The 22,679-nt window shown below is 42.0% G+C and overlaps 1 protein-coding gene across 1 annotated transcript in view; it reads right to left on the bottom strand.

The window, feature by feature from the left end:
- LOC124763784 overlaps window positions 1-20,744 on the bottom strand; it is a 33,586-nt gene extending 12,842 nt beyond the window's left edge. The window contains exon 1 of the mRNA XM_047249129.1: window positions 20,607-20,744. Within this exon, the coding sequence (XP_047105085.1) occupies window positions 20,607-20,744 (138 nt within the window). The remainder of the gene's footprint in view (window positions 1-20,606) is intronic.
- Window positions 20,745-22,679: the final 1,935 nt, after the last annotated feature.

Raw genomic sequence — 22,679 nt, 5'->3', positions numbered from 1 at the left:
TAACGTTATTCACTTTTTTTACAAATGACTTTAATTTAAATTTTGCACATAGATATGCTCAATGTGAACATTCCAATTAAAAATACATACTTCTTGTGCTGGAAATGGATTTAAATTTGTACTTAGATAACAGTTAAAACTGACAGTTGTTACTGATATATATAAACCATGTTTGGTGGTATGGTCATGAAACCAGAAGCCAAAAATAAAAAAATGAAAACACCCAATGGTACCCCATACCGTCACGCCAGGTTGTGTGAGTATGCCTACGAAGAATGCAGGCTGGTAATGTTCGTTCAATCTCTGGGCGTCCATACAGATATTTTTCTATCGTAATGCTGTACGAAAAAGGGGATTCGGCTGAGATGAAGAGGACGTGACGTCACTCTTGTCGATGGGCACACCACCGACGGCGCGGCTGTCTCTGGTGGTGCGTCAAGAGACGCCGCAACTTGGACAGCCGTGCTGGCAGTTCGCGGTGCTCCAGACATCGTCCCAGTGTTGGCGTGGATGTTAGTCTTACCACAAACTCATTTACTGATTTCAGGAAGGTGACGTGGCTTTGCGATCCTACACGACTGAGAGAATAATGTGTCTGCCCTCTCGGGTGCTGATCGCGTGGGCCGTTCAGGTGCTAATAACGAGTATGCTTGCCTATGACCGACCCGCCCCTCCCCCTCCTTCCAAATCATTAGTTTAATATTGACTTAACAGTCGTGAGACCACGGGCAGCAATATCGAGGACAGTGAAATGCTGTCTCGCTAGCCCATTCTCCTGCTACTGTCTAATTCCAACAGGGGGTCCTATGACGGCTGCTGTCATTAAGTTTTTTCGGTGATAACTACCAACAGACACGGTTGTGCGTGTGTCTAGAATGGCCTACAAAGGTACTGAAATATCTCATGGAAAACAGAACAACATTGTGAGTACCTTGACTACTATAAGTAAACAGATCGTTACCAATATTGGTAAACAAATGTCCAAAGAAATTTTATACATAAAATAACATCGACTTCCACGTTCTTTTCATATCCTGCAGTACCGATTTCATTAATGTCTTCTTCATCCCTAATTCCACCATTACCGCTATTCTCTTTACTGTCATCATCACATTATGAGACAAATTCATTTATGGGGAAGTTTACGACTACCCAAATCTGCAAGATAAGTCTTTTTATTTGTTATTACTAATACTGTTCGTGTTTGAGATTTCGTGAGGCATTTCCTGATCCACTATAATTCGGTGCTTTGAGTACACCAGTACACTGAATACATCTTTCGTCGATCCGTTTTGATCTTAGTATTGTCAACAAGGGTATACTTCCGATTTCGTACTTGCGAAATGCCAGAGGTATGCTATTGCTTGAAGTATTTTCATAGTCCAATGAGGATGGTGCGAACCCAGCTCTCATATAATTCACCAGGCAACTTCTCCTGCCCCTTTGCGCGCGCGCGCACACACACACACACACACACACACACATACACACACACTCACACACACGTGTAAGAGCTACGTTATCACTTATCATCCTATTGTACTTTCTTTCACTGCTCCACAGATCAGTTATAGTGTCATTTGCAAGATTAAAAGACGCCTCGTACTATTTCCTGTCATCGATAGCTATTTAGTATTATCATTATCACGAAAATAGCAACATATCGCTTGTCAAGCAATTTTTCCTGGGACAGAAGTTTACTGTAACAGTTAACAAAGATGTCTGACGTTTGGTTTATTCAGCATACTTTAGAGGTAGTCAGTACTAGTTACTTACTTTCTTAGAACTGCAAGATAAACAAGTGACTCATTGCTTCCCTGACATTCCAGATTTACGATAACGGTACTGAAAGTGGTCCTGTGAACGTGTTACTCATGTGATATTTCTCGTAGGTTATCGCGATCATGGTCGGTTCGGAATCACACAGTTGTGGCTCGTTCTGACAGAAAGCACGTCATCATTGCGTCCTGGTGCACAGTCCCACATCAGACAGACTGCTTTTCGTGTCGTGTGCGGAGGCTTTCAGGCACGTACTGTGGGTGTGTAGAGACTGTTGAGTAGCTCACTTAGCCAGGTTTCTAGAAGTGAAGCAGCATTCGGCAGCCGAAATAATGACACATAACCTCAGATCCAAAGGTGTTACGTACAAGTGGGCGAAAATAATCGACGTTACTTGATTAAACTGTCGACGATCAACCAAAGCAATCAAGCAAAATCACGAGATATCAAGGTGAAAAGATGGGACGAAATTAGCTGCTGGGAAGGCAAATGCAAAAATGAGATTCATTAGAGAAATCCAAATCAAAGTCGTCGTTAATCTGAAGGCTGGTTTGAATGTCTCAGTATTTTGCTAACTGTAGTCCAATAGGAGGTTGTGAGATTCCATAGAACGTTGGTAAGAATCCAGATGCGGATTATGACACAAAATTTAGTGAAACACATACCCTCGACATTTCACTTCCTTCAGAGAACAGGAGTGCTAATATAGATTCTCTCGCAAAGCAAAGCTACAAACCACCCTCACTTCATCTTTCTCCCTGTCACTTCTCGCTCCCGGTTCATCAGTTGATCTGTTGCTGTTTGCTTTTCTGCTGAATTCTGAAAAATCTATCACATTTCAAAAGCGTCTGCCTCGTGAGACCATCGCTGCTACGCTGCATCTAAATAACGGTTTGCACATGGAATTACAATCATATAAAATTCTATGGAAGCTACTCGTACGTAGTTAGAGAAGTATTTTCTATGTTCCATAGATAATAAATGCAATCTTTTGCTGTGGCGTGGAACGTTTCAGCTAGTTCACAATGAAAAATATGGCAACATGTTGATCATTAACACAGTTGTCATAAGTTTTACATGTTGTGATTACACACACACACACACACACACACACACACACACACACACACACACAGAGAGAGAGAGAGAGAGAGAGAGAGAGAGAGAGAGAGACTCAAGTGTGAAACATTCAAGTCGTAGGTCGTTTACAAATTCCCAATAGTTTACAAACTTTTAATTTGACTACTAATGGTGCCTTGTTCGTTGCTTTGATACGATTATGATCAATATGAGTTGACGGAAAAGGTAAAGATATGATTTATAGTGTGCTGCTCGTCAGAGGTTTTTTAATCAATATTTCAAAATCAAATTAACTACAAGAAAAACACAGCGCTCCACAGAGAGGTTTATTGTTAAAATTAAGAGAGAACATTTCAAAATCAATTAATAATCTCATTACTCCCTCCCATACGCTGTTAGTGACCTGGCAGTGATGTGAAAGTTGGAGATATTGGGCACGTGTGAAGGCGTAAAGTTGTAATTCTCCCAGCGACAACTGCGAATAGAATGAGAAAGGGTATAAATGACTCTAGTGCATTATGTACGGTGACTCGCAGATACGCATGTAGATGTACCGGGTGACTGGGCTGGTATAGTTTAAGGAATTTTCGAACAAAAATAATTAAGGTTAGCCTTGCGAAGATTGGAATTCGGCTCTTAACTAATGCGCCTTTGATATGTACCACATGTGTTCAACGGGTTCGCAAATTCACGCCCTAAAGAAATGAAAGTTTGATCGGCAACATTTGAGCTCCAGAGCGCAGGATAGAAATGAGAGGTCAAAAACTGTTCCATATGTCTTATCGACTTTATATGAGAAATCTGTATCCTCTTTTGATGACGTACGACTTTTATCTGAAATGCTTGTAATCTTAGTTTCGAGAGATTGTTTGTTACACGCAAACACTTATACCGACGATTATTTACCTTCTCTTCTTGTAATCTAATCAAATTGTGTAATTCCTTGTTTTGTTTGTGGCGGAATCCCGTATGTCACTGAAGAAACTAATTAAATTTATATCAGCATACAGCTGGTTGATTGCTGAAACACCTTGAAACAAAGATAACTATTAGCTCATCGCAGAAGATCGTAGTATACTTTAACCCTCCGTTCGCATATCTCTAGTAAAAGGAGAGAAGGAGACTAGTGTTTAATGTCCTGTCGACAACGAGGTCATTAGGGAAGGAGCACACGCTCGGATTAGGGAAGGATGGAGAAGGAAATCGGCCGTGGCCTTTCAGAGGAACAAAAATGGTTGAAATGGCTCTAGCACTATGGGACTTAACATCTGAGGTCATCAGTCCCCTAGACGTAGAACTACTTAAACCTAACTAACCTAAGGACATCACACACATCCATGCCCGAGGTAGGATTCGAACCTGCGACCGTAGCAGCAGTGCGGTTCCCGACTGAAGCGCCTAGAACCGCTCGGCCACAGCGTTTCAGAGGAACCATCCCGGTGTTTGCCTTAAACAGTTTAGGGAAATCACGGAAAACCCAAACCAGGATGGCTGGACGCGGGTTTGAACCGTCGTTCTCCCGAATGCGAGACCAGTGTATCTCTCGTAATGGACTGTCATGCTTCTCGTTGTCAATGGTGACAAATAAGTGTGGATTATTTTTGAATTAGCAGTAATAATTAGCGTCAAATTCTTAGTAATTTTGTCACTTAAAAGGGACCTTTTGTCTCTTAAAAGGGACCTTAGATTTATGTCGAATTTTCATTCTGAACTAACCGTTTTGCGATTGCAAGAAGAATTCATTAGACTCCATAAATACTTCGTTTGTCACAACGTTTGCCGTATCTCATAAACCATCAGTTTTACGTTATACGTTATTGAGTAGAAATAACCCCGAACTAATATTTTTGGATGGCCCATAGAGAATTAGTGAAGGAAGTGACTTTATAAGCCCAAAAACTGAAGAATAAAAGCAGACTGTGGGTAGAATACTTAAGTGTAAAGCCAGAAAATTGCTTTCGCAATTCTATATCTGATGAAGTATTTCTCATTACTTGATCTTTAAGAGAGCTGCTAACAAAATGTCGAAACGAAATAAGTAGAGATGTTGTTGCTTTGTGGATTTCAGCAGCAGACCTAAAGGCAGCTTTTAACAGAAGCGATTAGTAACAGATCAGTGACAGTGCAGTGTGTAGTCTACAGGGATTCTGGGTACTAAATAAGCGCATGGTCATCCCCGAAACCATCGTCACTCCATACCTTTTTGTACTTCTTGCTCGTATGTCCTTCTTTGTCTTTCTCTGAGTCTCTACCGGCCTAAGTGGACTTGTTCGTCTGGTAGTGCAGATCCATCAAGTGATCGGAATTAAATTTGCCATCGTTTCCTTATGTGGCAAAATTACTCGCCCTATAGACGGTTAAAGTAGTGTCCAGACCCTATGGTATGGAAATGCGCTCAATTAGAATGTCCTACTAACAGTCTAAATTTAAATTTTCCGTTATTCTCTTAGATCACTTTTAACAAATGTAGCGATGGTATTTTTGAACAGAACAGTTGATTGATTTCGCTATCCTTTCCGAATCCGCCAGTTCTCCTTATCTGACGACGTAGATGTCGAAGAGTTATCCACTTTATTTGCTTTCTTCTTCGTCATGAAGCAAGAGTACTTTAGTTCAGTATTCTTATAGACGATCTAAGTGGCCGTATTAGATCCACACGTTCTTTTAAGTTATAAGTGATGACAACTATACGGACTGATTCCTAGATGTAGGGTCCTTCTATGTATTTCGGGGAACAAAGGTGTCATTCTAAAAATTTATTCTGACAATGATTATCGTTGACTACGTCAATATTACTTGCATTCGGAGGATGATAAAAGTATATTGAGAACGTTATTTATGACTTGCTGGTTTTTGTGTATTTTATGCGACACTACCAGACACTGGGAACATCAAGAGCGGTATCCTTGTGCAATAAGCGACTTATAGCTATAGCTATGGAGTCACAGCGGCCATGCGCGTCACACTGGCAGGAACAGTAGCTACCTAGTGATATCTATGGATATGACTTTTCCTTTCATGTATCAAGCCTTGGTTTCCGTGATATCTCTCTTCTTTTGTGCAGGAAGAAGGGAGAGGGCGGGGGTTAGGCTGAAGGCCCCTACTTCAGTAAAAAAGAGTTGCTGGACGGAGCCAGTGTTTTTCAATAATCATCAGATTATTTTCCACAATTTAGTGAATAATTTATCGCTGAATTAGGGACCTTAACGAAAACTAAGCTGACATCAATAGTTTATTAGTGACTGACCATAAATGCGTCTCCGTTGACAGCACACAGTATACGTATTAATCGATCTAATCTACATCTCCTGTGTCCAACTGGATGTTCTTTGGATACTCGTCGCATCTCTTATAGACAGTGAATATTTAAGCATAAAAAATAACCTCTCAACAGGAGACCATACATTCTCTTTTCAGTCATTTTCATTGCCTCGCTCCATAAGAAATTAGGGGAGGTTAGAAGTTCGATACCGTGGTCAGAAGTAATGAATGCCGTACTGCGCCATGTACTGCTAGTATTTACCAGTTTTCTTTTATTTTAGACGTTGTTTCCAATGTTTCTTTCAGTTTTCGGATAATTAATGTAGCATGGTCGTCATTCAGCACAACTATCATGATCAGATCGGCCTGCCCGGCTAGCCGTGAGGTCTGAGGCACTGCTTCCCGAGAGGGAAGGCGTGTCGGTCATCGACACAAATCCGCCCGGCGGATTAGTGTCGAGGTCCGCTGTGCCGGCCAGCCTGTTGGTGGTTTTTAACGCGGTTTTCCATCTGCCTCGACGAATGCGGGCTGGTTCCCCTTATTTCGCCTCAGTTGTACTATGTCGGCCATTGCTGCGCAAACCCTGTCTCCACGTACGCGTACACCATAATTACTCTACCACGGAAACATTGGGGTTACACTCATATCTGGAATGAGACGTTCCCATGAGGGTGGGGGTGGGGGTGGGGGGAAGGGCAGGGGGGGAGGGGGCTTCCACTGGGGGCCGAACTGCACAATAATCCTGGGGTTCAGTGTGGGGCGGCGGTGGGGTGAGTGCACTGCTGTAGCCTGTTGTGGGGTTGTGAACCACTGAGGGCTATGGCGGCGACGAAGCCTCTCCTTCGTTTCTAGGTCCCCAGTTCAACACATGCTCTCTTACATACATCATGATCAGATCGCTCACAACAGGAGGCGTGTAAATGTAGGAATCGTAGTTGTTTAAATTAAGGTTTGGAATTTAGATGTTGAAATCCTGAAATGACTACACTTGAAACAGGGATTAAGACAGAAGCATCCTTGCAGGAGTTGTAGGAGTTTCAGGCGCCATGGGTTACTGCTTCTTACACAGATCGGACTTCAAGTTCACTGTCCTCGAAAGAGACCCGAGTATCTCTACAATTTGTGTGTACCTGAATTTATAAAATCTTGGTGTCATACATTCTTGCAGGAAAAGGGAGGATAAAACCGATTTGTTGCGCTACTTTTTTCAGGGGTGGCAAGTATTTGAAGTCTATTCGTGGAATTCATTGAACATTTTGGCCACTGAAAAAAAAATTACAGCAGGAAATAATTTTAGTTTGTTCAATGTTCTTTATTTCATACAAATGTAGCATTAGTTACATCCGAGTTTAAGGTTTGATTGAAAACAAATGAAAGTAAGTTGCTGTGGTGAGCTCGTATAAACAGAAAGAGTGCGTCAAAACAAAATCTAAAAATGTGAGGTTTATTATGGACTCATATTCTATATCTTATTGTCTAGTGCTATGTTTCAGAAATTTCTCTGCCTATACTAAATCATGACTTGCTGTCCAGAAATTCATAATAATCATCGCTATAAACTCGTTTATTAACATCTTTATACTTTTTCTAAAATTCCCTCCTGCATTTAAGCACCCGGTATGAATGCTGAACGCTCGAAATTTTAATTTTTTCGGACGACAGAGGAAGTTATGTGAAAAATAAAATTCAAGAAATTATTCATAAAACTAGTTGAATCTTAACAGATTCCTATAAGACATCTTCCTGCAAGGAATATTTCTTATTGAAATACGGTGGTACGTTAGGAAGGACTAATAAATTTCTAGCCACGGCAATCCATGTCGTATACCCACGTTTTCCTTACTACAATTACAATGTGAGAAGTAATGAAGGTAATCTACCTGCATCTGAATATAACAGGTTAGTAGAATCCTGTGTTTTCCGAGCAAAATCTGCGTGCTTGACAGATTTATAGCATTTCTACCTTTCATGAAAGTTTGTTCACTTTAGAGGAAAATAACGTTTGAGAGTGCAGTGATTAAGTGATTAGTAATTCTTCACTGTGATTAGATACAGTACCCCATATGAACGTTATCTGGCGTCTTATCGCTAAACAGATAACCAAAGAATTAGTCTTTACCTTTGTAATTTTCCTTTCGCGTTTTTCTTCAAGTCCTTGCCCAATGTACGCGGTTTATATGCGAGACGAGGTATGTAAGCAGGAATTACTTTAGGGGTGGCGCATTACAAGGAACATTCATACAGGCTACTTCTGCTTTCATAATTAACATGAAAACGAACAGAAACACTGTTTGAAAGATTAGAAATCAGTTATTATCAGGTGGCAAAGACAAAAATACTATTTTATCAACCTGCAAAGAGTTATTTCCTGTTGGAATTACAGAATATTCAGGAAGTTTTTACGCAAAACAGTTGCAATAGAAAGATTCAAAGAGTGAAATTCCAGAGTCTCTAAAATAACTGCTTTTGATCGAAATGAGTTGGTCAGTTTCGGCATTCGTCATGCCACACGAACTAGGATAATGTAATGCCACAACTGGTTAAATGATAAGTTTAACGGAACCATGGCAAATACTTTTAGAAATGTATGAGAAACCTGCAACAAATAAAACCTCTGTACTCCAGATTGCCTCCCCTGTTACAGATGTTTATGGCTGCACTTCTCTCTTTGGATCTCTGAAGGTATCAGCTACAAAATACAGTGCACGGAAGATTATCTGCAACTTGCACAGAAACCAGATTGCAGGTCTAATAATCGAAGAACATGAAAGGAAGGCAGTAATTGAGAAGGGAATGAGAAAGGGTTGCAACTTATCCTCCGCGTTATTAACTTTGTACATTGAGCAAGAAGTAAAGGAAACCATGGAGAAATTTGGAAAATAAATTAAAGTTCAGAGAGAAGAAACGAAAACTTCAAGTTTAGCTGAAGATATTGTAATTCTGTCGGAGACGGCGAAGGATTTGAAAGCGCAGTTGAATATAGTGGAAAATGCCTCGAAAAGAGATAATACTATAAACATCAACAAAAGTAAACAGGGGTAATGGAATGTTGTCGAATTGAGTGAAATGAGGCTGAGGGAATGATATGTTGAAAGCGGTAGACAAGTCCTGCTTTTAAGGTAGCAAAAGAACTGCCGACAACCAGAGTAGTGATGATGTAAAATATAAACTGGAAACAACAAGAAAAGCTTTTTCTGAAAGGGAGAAATATGTTAAAATCGAATAAAAATTTAAGTTACAGGAAGGCACTAGCGATAATATTTGCTTTGAGTGCGGCGTTGCACAGAAGCGAAACGTATACGATAAGCAGTAAAGGCAAGAGGACAATAGAGGGTCTTGAAACGTGGTGCCAAAGAGGAAAGCTGAAGACTAGAAGGGTAATTTGAATAAAAAATCAAGAGGAGGAGATGGGGAGAGAAGAGTTTTATGACGCAACTTGGTAGAAGAATAGGACGACCACATAAGTGTAGATGTAGACACATCATGACGTACCGAAGCACAGTTAATTTGATAACTGAGAGAAGTGAAAATTGTTGAGGAGAGCAAAGCACATTAGTTATGCATATATGAAAAGGACAAAAGACAAATATGGAAATCCATATAAAAAAATCTTCAGGCGTGATTACATCAACAACAGTAACTCGAGTGAGAAGGTGATCAGGGTGGCAGCATCAGAATAATCCGTTTCTTCCGTTATCGACAACAGAGTACTCGGACTTTTTAAGTGAGTTATTCACCACAGACAATGGATATTTATTTTATTACTGTTTCGCTGATTACCAGTATTACGTACAAGATATACTATATGCGCAGCTCAGACGAGTGGAACAAAACGCTGCAAGGCAGATTGGACAGGTTCCCTGAACCGTGATAATCTTCGCTGAATGAAAGCACGAAGTTCATAGCCGCTAACCAGACGCGCTCATCTGTGTCCCATTTCAACAGAACGTAATGCGAATCCACACTTTCTCTGTTACATCACCTCACGTGAGTGGCAGAGATAAGTGCATCTCTGAATGAGGTTAAAACTCTGTAAAGGAAGTTAGTCGGTGCAGTAACCGTGTACAGGCAGATTATCAGGCAGTAAAAGTGGTACAGTGTATAAAAAGAGTCCAGTAAGGGGGTTAATCTTGTAAGATCCGACAACATGGAGCCAAGGAGTGTGTCATGAAGAAGCTCATCAACTGCGTCCTAGTTTTGGGAAGGACTGACGACGGATACCGTGAACAGAGCGTATCTGGAAGGGGTGACAGGAGGAGGGGGCAGAGGGAGCGCAGGGGGATATAGGCATCCACAGCATGTCAGTAGCTCCAATAGTACACATTTCTGTTTGTCCTTCTCCCACAGCTAATGAGTTCCGGCCTGAATGAAACACACACGTGGATTAATTCGAATATTCTGAGAGTAGCGGAATATTTGAGGCTATTTATGTTAAATGTTCTGCCAGAATAGCTAAATGAAAGTCAACGTAAATGACCATAGCCCTTGTTGTAAATCGTACAGTGGCCTCTCCGGCAGTTGATTTCAATGTAGTAGTCCGAAATCTACCCGACTGCCTCACGGCCGATTATTAGCAACATGAGCTCTTCTAAGAAATAGCATTACTCTGATTTTTTATCAGCCAGCAACGACAAATCATACCTGTTGTTTGTTAAGTTAATCTCGAAATTGAGCCAGTGATTACCTGAGAAAAACTGTCATCAGTGAAAATTATCTCATAACGCTATCTGTCCATGGCTCTACAGTCTCATCAGGAGAAACAGCAAATGACTGACGAAAATTTTACATGAGTCGTACGTCGCAACATATCCTGCCAAAGATGAGCAACAGTGTTCAGACAACAGGGGATACAAGGAGACTAATGGCGAAGATCCCAGCAGAGGGGTCGAAACGTATAGTATTGAAGAAATATGAAGATGAACATGATGCAACATAATCGCAGAGTATATTCTATCTCTAAGAATTTGCTTCACAACGGAAACAGTTCATTTTCTCCTTTCAAAATCCACTTAGTATCGTTTCTGAAAACTAAACCTTAAACTTAATAATACCATTTGACGTATTCAGGGCCTTCTTTCTTCTAGAATTTCGATTGCGCAATACACCTCTGGCATTCTAATGGCCTCCCAGTCAAATTAGCTTTACATGTTCCGGGAACAGCTTCTTTCATGGGTATGTCCTACTGAAATTATTGCAAGCAATTTGTCATTAGATCGATTCTTAGAGCTAATGAACGTCTGTGATTGCATTTACAAATGATTAAATTTAAGTGATAATTCTGTTCCATACGCATTCACTAAGGGTGCTTTTTTGTTTTTTGTCCACAGTCATGAAATATGGATGACTGTCGAGCCTTGTTCAGATGCATCGTCTAGCCAGTTGCGTACTGCTCGCTTTACGACATATAACAAAAGGTTACTCTCCTCACCCCTATAGTCAAGTTCAAAATATTCAAACGTATATGAATTCCTAACGGATCTAACTGCTGAGATCATCGGTCCCTAGACTTACACACTACTTAAACTAACTTGAACTACCTTATGCTAAGAACAACACACACACCCATGCCCGAGCGAGGCCTCGAACTTCCGGCGGGAGCGGCCGCGCAATTCGTGACATGGCGCCTCAAACCACGCAGCCACACAGCGCTGCATAGCCAAGTGGAATGTACAACACAGATCCGTTTTCCAGTACCCGTGGACGTCTAAACAGCGGTGTTGCTCCAGGGTCGCAGAAACAGTGTCACCTCCATACGTCTGAAGAACTTTCCTTTCACGTTGTTTAGGTCTCCTAGCTTCTAAATTTTTAGATCTAGCTGTCAATGGTGCTGAATCAAATACTTTTCGTAAATTACAGAACCCGAAATTCCATGCACGCACTTGTGAACTATTTCATATTTATTATTATGGAGATAAACAAGACGTTGTGTATCTGCTAAATATATTTGACAGTCTGCACCCAGACCTGAAAGAATCATTAATAACAGAACTTGATATACCAGACGAAAGTATGTTTGAGCAGTAAATTCACGACTGGATAGTTGGACTTCGAGGTAAATCCCAAAATATCCTAATAGCTTGGTCAGATGACAGGAAAAGGGCCCTTACTGAAAGAATGAAAGTAACATGAACACAAAGAGAAGCTAAAGCAAAACTCTAAAAATGCTCTTCTTCCAGTAAGTATACTATCAGTTCATGCTCTCATACCATCAAACGGCTTGATTATGTGAAATATAAATGGGTCACTGCAAATAGTTACACTTACTTTTGCACAGTGTGTTTGGCAGATAAGTTCTCTATAAACAGGCATACTGTATAGAAAATGTATTTATGCAAGATTCCAGGGGGATGTGGCCTAGGGAGATAGTTGCTAACACATTCACAAAATTTTATGAAGAGTATGACAAAAAGAACTTCCGCTTGACATTCTGCTGTCGATGTGCAGCTAAATTCCAAGCACGTCATGCAGATCGAGATATGAGCTGATATTGTTTACAGCTGGTTGCTATTTCATTTGCCTCTAAAATACTAACAGCCCGTTAATCTATGGAAGACTTAGTGTCACCTTGACTAACACCTTTCTCTTAAAAGTTCTTTTGTTTCGCTCCAAATCAGGAGAGATATACTGTAGGCTTTCTTTACTGGACAACGGATCTACGTCTCCTTGGAAAGGTAATTCTTTTTTGGAATAAATCTGAATCTAAGTGCTTCAGGCTTTCCAACTATGGTATTAGTTATTGTCAGTATACAGTGAAAGAAAAACGCTACCAGCCTTTTTTCTGTTCTCTATGTATCGCCCCGTTTCTGTCAGTTTGTAATTATTTAAATTGGCATTTACAAAGTTTCAACAAAGAAAATATGAATTTCGGATATTGTTTTGTTCCTAGAACGGAATAAGCCATGGACGAAGCATAGAACGTACCAGGTATCAAAGTAACAAGCATGAAGTCTTCATGTCCACCAAATACTCTGTTCTGCGCCGTTAAAATGAATCAGTGTAGTTTCACATACAGATTTTCCTGGACGTCGATTATAGTATTTCAAAACATGAAAATTTGCCAGCATATGAAGTCAGATACGGCAGCTGTGGCACGATGATCTCATTATCGTATGTTAGGGCAGTGAATGACAGAATAATATAGCCGTTGTTCAATAGTTCCTCGACTTCGCAGCGTTGCAAGGTCATACGAACAACAACATCTTGTATGAATGGTCTGATACGATACTACGTCTTTGACTGCAATCAGCTCAAAAAGTGATAGTGCATTGTATAGCCAGATACCGTGCATCAAAATGATCCGATAATTGCAGTGACATTATGCTTATCAGTTCCTTGATCAGCAACGATTTAATGCATCTCAGGGATCTGGCAAGTTATCCATAAATGTAGAATTTTATCAGACCAGCTGGTGTAATATGAGAGCCCTGCTCTACCCGTATGCTGTTGCTCGACAGCTGAGTGAGTGCTGACGTTCCATTTTAATTCTACTGCAGTGGTTCACGTATTTATAGTGTTCTAAAACACGTGCATAACAGGAATCTTCACACCAGCAATTTCGCCATTGTAGGACGTTAACCAAAAGAAAGGACGAAGGTTTCTTTGAAAAATGCTTACCACGGAAAGACACTAATAACGTCTAACACTAAGGTCCCACAAGCATATTTCACCATAAATGCGCTTACTGTGTATCAGATTATGATGCCATTCCCGCAGATCAACGATGCCGAACAGTAATGACCCAGTAACACCTGGTGTTACCAACCAACAGATGAATATCGTGTGTGTGATTTTGCGCATCGTTTTAAAGAAAGCAAGTTTTTCACCCATCTCAATGTTTATGTCGTCATATTTGTTGAACTATGTTTAGTTGTCCTAATTGTCATCATTTCATCCCCATCGACACGCAACTCGCCGAAATGGCGTCAAATCGAAAGACTTGCTCCCGGCGAACGGGCTACCAGGCGGGAGGCCCTAGTCACAAATTTACATTTATTTTTAACTATGTTTTGTGCAATGATTTAATTTTTGCAGGTACATACAGTAGAATATACGGATGCTGTCTGCAAAATGTGTTGTGTACATAATAATCAGTAAAGAAATAATACTTTAAAATGTCATGCCCTAAAGCTGGGCGAAGCCTGTCTCGTAGGCTGTCTAACAAGAAGAGTTGGGGGCATACAAACATTTCTTCTCATTTACTAGCGCCTCCTCATATTATCAGCCGATATTGAGTACAACCTAGGTGTAATGACAATCTGCCTATATTAAGATACTGACGCAGACCAAACAACCATGATAGATAATGGACAATTGACTCTGGACCTTAACACCGATAGGTGTGACATCTGTAAGATTTACATTTACATACTAGAAGACACTACCTTCGAAGCAAAAGATAAGCAAAATCACATCGTATTGAAAAATGCTAGGTACTGACTTGCGTAGTGTATATAGCGGAGGCATGGAGCTGCGGAAAAGTGGAATGGCTTTTTCATAAATGTACATATTAGTTCTCTATAAGACACTCCATTGCAAGAGTTTGTGTCTGGATAATATCGTATGAACAGAATTCACTAGTCACCATTACGTTACGCCTACAGGACAATTTGTCTGGAAAGGAGGATGTAGGGGAGAAACGATCCTCGTGGAGGAGGCTTAGTCCCTCGATGCTATACGTGGCGAGAGAAAACCACGGTGTCACAAGGACATTCTAGTCAATTAATTACCATCAAAGAACAGCTCGGATGTCTGCATTAAACGCATCAACATAACACGGCATTCTTAGATGCTGCTTAGTTTTCAGAGCGCATTATTTCATAACGAAAGACGCGCCACTTCGGAACGCCATATTCAGAATCCTTATTAAAACAAGCCAATACTTAACGAGATATTTTGTAGTTACGAACAGGCGTCGAATAATTAAGGCCCAAGCTGACACCCGGACTCGTATTGGGGAGTGCTCGTCCAACGACCCTGATTTAGTTTTTCCATAATCATCTACCTGCATCATTTGAGGCGAATGTCGGGAAGTTACCTTAAACAAATTCATCATCGATATTCATCCAATCCGAGTTTGTGCTCCGTCCCTTATGGCCTCACCGTTTGATGGTACGTTAAACTCCGGCATTCTCACTTCACTGCACAGCAGGGAGGCATGAAAAACTTTCGACTGTAGTTGAAGGTGGGTGTTCTGCTTAACCCTCGCAACGCCGTTCGACAACACACAAATTCGCGACCTGGTGCAAATGCCAGAATTCAAAAATGATTTCACACGGGATTCTCGCTTACTGTATATATTATTTCGTAGGTGTTATAACAAGTTGATAGCTTGCAGTGGAGTTCATAATTAAAATATCCCGCAGTAACAAATAATTATATTTCGAAAGCATATTCGAGACAGAGTTTTTAGAAACAACTATTAGATGTGATCTAAGATTTTCAAGAGGAGCATGTTCGCGTTCTCAACTAAATGAAAATAGTTCACTATACACGATATTATGGCGTCAGTCACTTAAAGAAAAGTCCATGGAGAAATAGTGTGAATGTTTTTTTTTCCTAGAGAGAGAAGAAAATACGGGAACAGTCCTCTAGTCGGGCGTTATCCAACACCACAATGAAACCCGTCACACAACAGTTGCATGAGGTTACCTTGTGACTCCGGACGCATACCTTGACTGGAATAAACTCTTTAAAACTCTTAAGGTAACGGGGATAAAATATAGGCAGCGAAAGGTTACCCTCAACTTGTAGAGAAACCAGACTGCGGTTATAAATATAAGAATCGAAGGACAAGAAAGTTAATCAATAGTTGAGAAGGTAGTGAGACAGGGTTGTAGGGTCTTCCCGATATCAGAGAGAGAAAGGCTATTTATAACTTGTTCAGAAACCAGACGGCAGTTATAACGGTTGAGGAGGAGTGAGACAGGCTTGTAGCCTATCCCCGATGTTACTCAATCTATACACTGAGCAATCAGTAAAGGAAACCAAAGAAAAATTTGGAGTAGGAATGAAAGTCCAGGGAGAAGAAATAAAAACTTTGAGATTTGCCGATGACATTGTGTTTCTGTCAGAGACAGCAGACGACTTGGAAGAGCAGTTGAACGGAATGGATAGTGCCTTGAAAGGAGGATATAAGATGAACATCAACAAAAGCAAAACAAGAAGAATGGAACGTAGTCGAATTAAATCAGTGATGCCGAGGGAACTAGATTAGGAAACGAGACACTTAAGCTGTTAGATGAGTGTCATTATTTGGGCAGCAAAATAACATGATGACAGAAGTAGAGAGGGTGATGCCGAGGGAACTAGATTAGGAAACGAGACACTTAAACTGTTAGATGAGTGTCATTATTTGGACAGCAAAATAACATGACGACCGAAGTAGAGAGGGTGTAAAATGTAGACTGGCAATGGCAAGAAAAGCGTTTCTGAAGAAGAGAAATTTTTAAGATCGAACATAGATTTAAATGTGAGGAACTCTTTTCTAAACGAGATTGTATAAAGTATAACCATGTATGGAAGTGAAAAATGGACAATAAACGTTTTAGACAACAAGAGAATACACTACTGGCCATTAAAATTGCTACAACAAAAAGAAATGCAGATGATAAACGGGTATTCATTGGACAAATATATTATACTACAACTGACATGTGTTTACATTTTCACGCAATTTGGGTGCATGGATCCTGAGAAATCGGTACCTAGAACAACCACCTCTGGCCGTAATAACGGCCTTGATACGCCTGGGCATTGAGTCAAACAGAGCTTGGATGGCGTGTACAGGTACAGCTGCCAATGCAGCTTCAACACGATACCACAGCTCATCAAGAGTAGTGACTGGCGTATTGTGACGAGCCAGTTGCTCGGCCACCATTGACCAGACGTTTTCAGTTGGTGAGAGATCTGGAGAATGTGCTGGCCAGGGCACCAGTCGAATATTTTCTGTATCGAGAAAGGCCCGTACAGGACCTGCAACATGCGGTCGTGCATTATTCTGCTGAAATGTAGGGTTTCGCAGGGATCGAATGAGGGGTACAGCCACGGGTCGTAACACATCTGAAATGTAACGTCCACTGTTCGAAGTGCCGTCAATGCGAACAAGAGGTGACCGAGACGTGTAACCAAGGGTATCCCATACCATCACGCCGGGTGATACGCCGGTATGGCGATGACGAATACACGCTTCCAATGTGTGTTCACCGCGACGTCGCCAAACACGGATGCGACCATCATGATCCTATACACATAACCTGGATTCATCTGAAAAAATGACGTTTTGCCATTCGTGCACCCAGGTTCGTCGTCGAGTACACCAATGCAGGCGCTCCTGTCTGTGACGCAGTGTCAAGGGTAACCGCTGCCATGGTCTCAGAGCTGATAGTCCATGCTGCTGCAAACTTCGTCGAACTGTTCGTGCAGATGGTTGTTATCTTGCAAACGTCCCCATCTGTTGAACAGGGATCGAGATGTGGCTGCACGATCCGTTATAGCCATGCGAATAAGATGCCCGTCATTTCGACTGCTAGGGATACTCTTAAGGTAACGGGGATAAAATATAGGCAGCGAAAGGTTACCCTCAACTTGTAGAGAAACCAGACTGCGGTTATAAATATAAGAATCGAAGGACAAGAAAGTTAATCAATAGTTGAGAAGGTAGTGAGACAGGGTTGTAGGGTCTTCCCGATATCAGAGAGAGAAAGGCTATTTATAACTTGTTCAGAAACCAGACGGCAGTTATAACAGTTGAGGAGGAGTGAGACAGGCTTGTAGCCTATCCCCGATGTTACTCAATCTATACACTGAGCAATCAGTAAAGGAAACCAAAGAAAAATTTGGAGTAGGAATGAAAGTCCAGGGAGAAGAAATAAAAACTTTGAGATTTGCCGATGACATTGTGTTTCTGTCAGAGACAGCAGACGACTTGGAAGAGCAGTTGAACGGAATGGATAGTGCCTTGAAAGGAGGATATAAGATGAACATCAACAAAAGCAAAACAAGAAGAATGGAACGTAGTCGAATTAAATCAGTGATGCCGAGGGAACTAGATTAGGAAACGAGACACTTAAGCTGTTAGATGAGTGTCATTATTTGGGCAGCAAAATAACATGATGACAGAAGTAGAGAGGGTGATGCCGAGGGAACTAGATTAGGAAACGAGACACTTAAACTGTTAGATGAGTGTCATTATTTGGACAGCAAAATAACATGACGACCGAAGTAGAGAGGGTGTAAAATGTAGACTGGCAATGGCAAGAAAAGCGTTTCTGAAGAAGAGAAATTTTTAAGATCGAACATAGATTTAAATGTGAGGAACTCTTTTCTAAACGAGATTGTATAAAGTATAACCATGTATGGAAGTGAAAAATGGACAATAAACGTTTTAGACAACAAGAGAATACACTACTGGCCATTAAAATTGCTACAACAAAAAGAAATGCAGATGATAAACGGGTATTCATTGGACAAATATATTATACTACAACTGACATGTGTTTACATTTTCACGCAATTTGGGTGCATGGATCCTGAGAAATCGGTACCTAGAACAACCACCTCTGGCCGTAATAACGGCCTTGATACGCCTGGGCATTGAGTCAAACAGAGCTTGGATGGCGTGTACAGGTACAGCTGCCAATGCAGCTTCAACACGATACCACAGCTCATCAAGAGTAGTGACTGGCGTATTGTGACGAGCCAGTTGCTCGGCCACCATTGACCAGACGTTTTCAGTTGGCGAGAGATCTGGAGAATGTGCTGGCCAGGGCACCAGTCGAATATTTTCTGTATCGAGAAAGGCCCGTACAGGACCTGCAACATGCGGTCGTGCATTATTCTGCTGAAATGTAGGGTTTCGCAGGGATCGAATGAGGGGTACAGCCACGGGTCGTAACACATCTGAAATGTAACGTCCACTGTTCGAAGTGCCGTCAATGCGAACAAGAGGTGACCGAGACGTGTAACCAAGGGTATCCCATACCATCACGCCGGGTGATACGCCGGTATGGCGATGACGAATACACGCTTCCAATGTGTGTTCACCGCGACGTCGCCAAACACGGATGCGACCATCATGATCCTATACACATAACCTGGATTCATCTGAAAAAATGACGTTTTGCCATTCGTGCACCCAGGTTCGTCGTCGAGTACACCAATGCAGGCGCTCCTGTCTGTGACGCAGTGTCAAGGGTAACCGCTGCCATGGTCTCAGAGCTGATAGTCCATGCTGCTGCAAACTTCGTCGAACTGTTCGTGCAGATGGTTGTTATCTTGCAAACGTCCCCATCTGTTGAACAGGGATCGAGATGTGGCTGCACGATCCGTTATAGCCATGCGAATAAGATGCCCGTCATTTCGACTGCTAGGGATACGAGGCCGTTGGGATCCAGCACGGCGTTCCGTATTACCCTCCTGAACCCACCGATTCCATATTCTGCTAACAGTCATTGGATCACGAGCAACGCGAGCAGCAATGTCGCGATACGATAAACCGCAATCACGATAGGCTACAGTCCGACCTTAATCAAAGTGGGAAACGTGATGGTACGCATTTCTCCTCCTTAGACGAGGCATCACAACTACGTTTCACCAGGCAACGCCGGTCAACTGCTGTTTGTGTATGAGAAATCGGTTGGAAACCTTCCTCATGTCAGCACGTTGTAGGTGTCGCCACCGGCAACAACCTTGTGTGAGTGCTCTGAAAAGCTAATCATTTGCATGTCACAGCATCTTCTTCCTGTCTGTTAAATTTCACATCTGTAGCACGTCATCTTCGTGGTGTAGCAATTTTAATGGCCAGTAGTGTAGAAGCATTTGAAATGTGGTGCTGCAGAAGAATGCTGAATATTAGATGGGTACATCATGTAACTAATGAGAAGGTATTGAATAGAATTGGGCAGGAATGAAATTTTACGCACAACCTGACTGGAGTAAGGAATCAGTTGATAGGATACATTCTTAGAAATCAAGGGATTACCAATTTAATACTGGAGGGAAGTGTGGGGAATATAGTGAGCAGATTGAGAAGGATATAGGTTGCAGCAGTTATTCGAAGATGAAGGGACTTGCACAGGGTAGAGCAGCATGAAGTACTGCATCAAATCCGTCTTCGAAAAATGGTTCAAATGGCTCTGAGCACTATGGGACTTAACATTTGTGCTCATCAGTACCCTAGAACTTAGTACTACTAAGGACATCACACACATCCATGCCCGAGGCAGGATTCGAACCTACGACCGTATCGGTCGCGCGGTTCCAGACTGAAGCGCCTAGAACCGCTCGGCCACAGCGGCCGGCTCCCTCTTCGAATTGAAGACCACAATAACAACAGTGAAATATCAATGCGTCGTCAATTTGGCAAGAGTGAGAAGTGGGCGGTGGGGGATAAACACTGCAAGAGGGCACCAAAGCTTGACTTGCAGATATTAGAATACCGAATGTGCTGTATCAAACCAGTGTTCGGACCGAAGAGCACGACAACAGACCTGGAAGCCGCCGCAGAACTGCGCGTTGTCGTCGTAGTTGACGGGCGTCTCGTAGCCGAACCTCCAGAGCGACCCCCTGTTGGGGGGCTCCCACAGCATGCCGTGGCCGCAGGCCGCTGCCGCCATACCAGCCACCATCACCGCTATTCCGCACAGCATTCTGCCTCTCTGACTGAGCGACCGAGTGAGAGAGTGAGTGTGTGTACAGTTAGCATGCCGCTGCCAGCTGCTCCATATGTACCTGTCTTCCGTCCGTTATCTGACACTCATCGCAGGACGATAAGCTTGTTGCCAAATTCTTGCGTCAATTTCCCCTTAAAGCCACGCGTGAATCGAGGTCGTGGAAAACATGTCACAGCCTGCGAATTTAATAAGAATCACTCAACACTCAAAACTATCTGTGAGGAAACGCTATCATTCCTAAGTGCGGCACTCCACCTGTCTGACCGTGGTGGTACGTATGTTGATGGACCGACGACGACTCTACGTGCAAACATACCGTCACGAAAGTAGTTTGACATTGCGTACTCAGTACATTTATGGAGAACAGTCTATTCTCTGGTGTGCTACAAGTCGATAAGTCCCTTCGCGAAAATATCCCATAAAACACCGAGGCAGTCAGATGAAAACGAGACAGATGGGAAAAATGCAATTGTTCGAAAAATAATCTCGATAACTGTTAATATATTTATTCCATTGCGAGACAAGACTATCAAACCTTCACGGAAAAATGTTTGCTAACCAATATTACTTTATTCGTTAATTTAAATGGACTACTCTTTGAGTGTCTGGTAGATAGTGAAGCATGGTGCAATGCAGATAGTCGTTGGCGCAGATAAAATTCCGAAATTATTATTACGAATAATACGATTTAACTCGTCACCGACTTCGTATCTCGGTGTCGCCGCAGCATTAACTGCTATGGCACAAAATTTTAATCCTGAAAGTAAAAAAAGCAGGTAGTCCTCAATCAAAGAATAACCACGCGAACACTGTAATACAGGGAAAAGCTTTTGTAAACATTTATTGGCATCTTCAGTATTATAGTCTATAAACCTCGATATAATGTTAGAACAACCAGGATGGCACTCTTCTTCCCAAGTTTACACACATTTAATACCTATAATGAATCGATACAGGGCTCTAACATTTCATTCCTTCACAAGACAATGGATAGCGAACAAAAGACTGGCAGAAGAGAGAGCAATACGCATTGTACACACAACGGGAATTCCGGTGAATAGAAAACTCGTAATTTAACGAGATATACTGTATAACGGTTGCCTACGAAAGCAACATTGTATCCATGCGAGAATCACTTCGTCCGAAGAAAACTGACGATCACGAATGTCTATCTTCAGGGCTCCAAAAATACGGAAATTGCTTAGGCAGAGATCGGGTCTGAATGGAGTGCGTATAAGGATTTCCCAGCGGAACTTCCGACTGTTGCTCTCCTATTGAAAAGGATGACACCATGTCTCATCTCACGTGACGATACGGAACAGGAAACGATATTCTTCATCGTGATACCGTTCCAGGTGTTGCAGTGATATCGACATTCTCTACGACTTCTTCTACTCCGTCAGGCTGTGCGGAACCCAACGCACACAGATGTTGCGGAATTTCAGACGCTCTGTCATGATGGCGTGACTGACGCGCAACGTGAGCCGACTGTCTTCCACAGTCCGACATCGGTCATTTCTGACGGCAGCATCAACCGCAGCAATGCCAGAAGTGATAATGACACGATGAGTCTACTCTGGCCGATTGCTGTCTTTCAATGACAGGCGACCTCTTCTCGAAGACATGTATTCAATGCGAACACACGCACAAGTGACACACTGTGTTCGCCATACACAACAGACATTCGAGCATGAGTTTCACCTCCTGACACTTCTTCCGCTTTCAAAACATGCACAACTTGCTGTTCCTCTTTCCCGGCCTGCTTAGTGAAGTCGGACACACTCGACTCGCTGACCTCACCTTGGGAACGTCTAACAGACAAATGACACAGCAGTGAATGTTCGAAATGTTCCTTCCTGATTCCCAGTAGAGGACAGTTCTGAACATACA

Source organism: Schistocerca piceifrons, chromosome 1, assembly GCF_021461385.2.
Source record: "Schistocerca piceifrons isolate TAMUIC-IGC-003096 chromosome 1, iqSchPice1.1, whole genome shotgun sequence".
Taxonomy (NCBI): domain Eukaryota; kingdom Metazoa; phylum Arthropoda; class Insecta; order Orthoptera; family Acrididae; genus Schistocerca; species Schistocerca piceifrons.
This window is presented reverse-complemented; position numbering and strand designations above follow the sequence as displayed.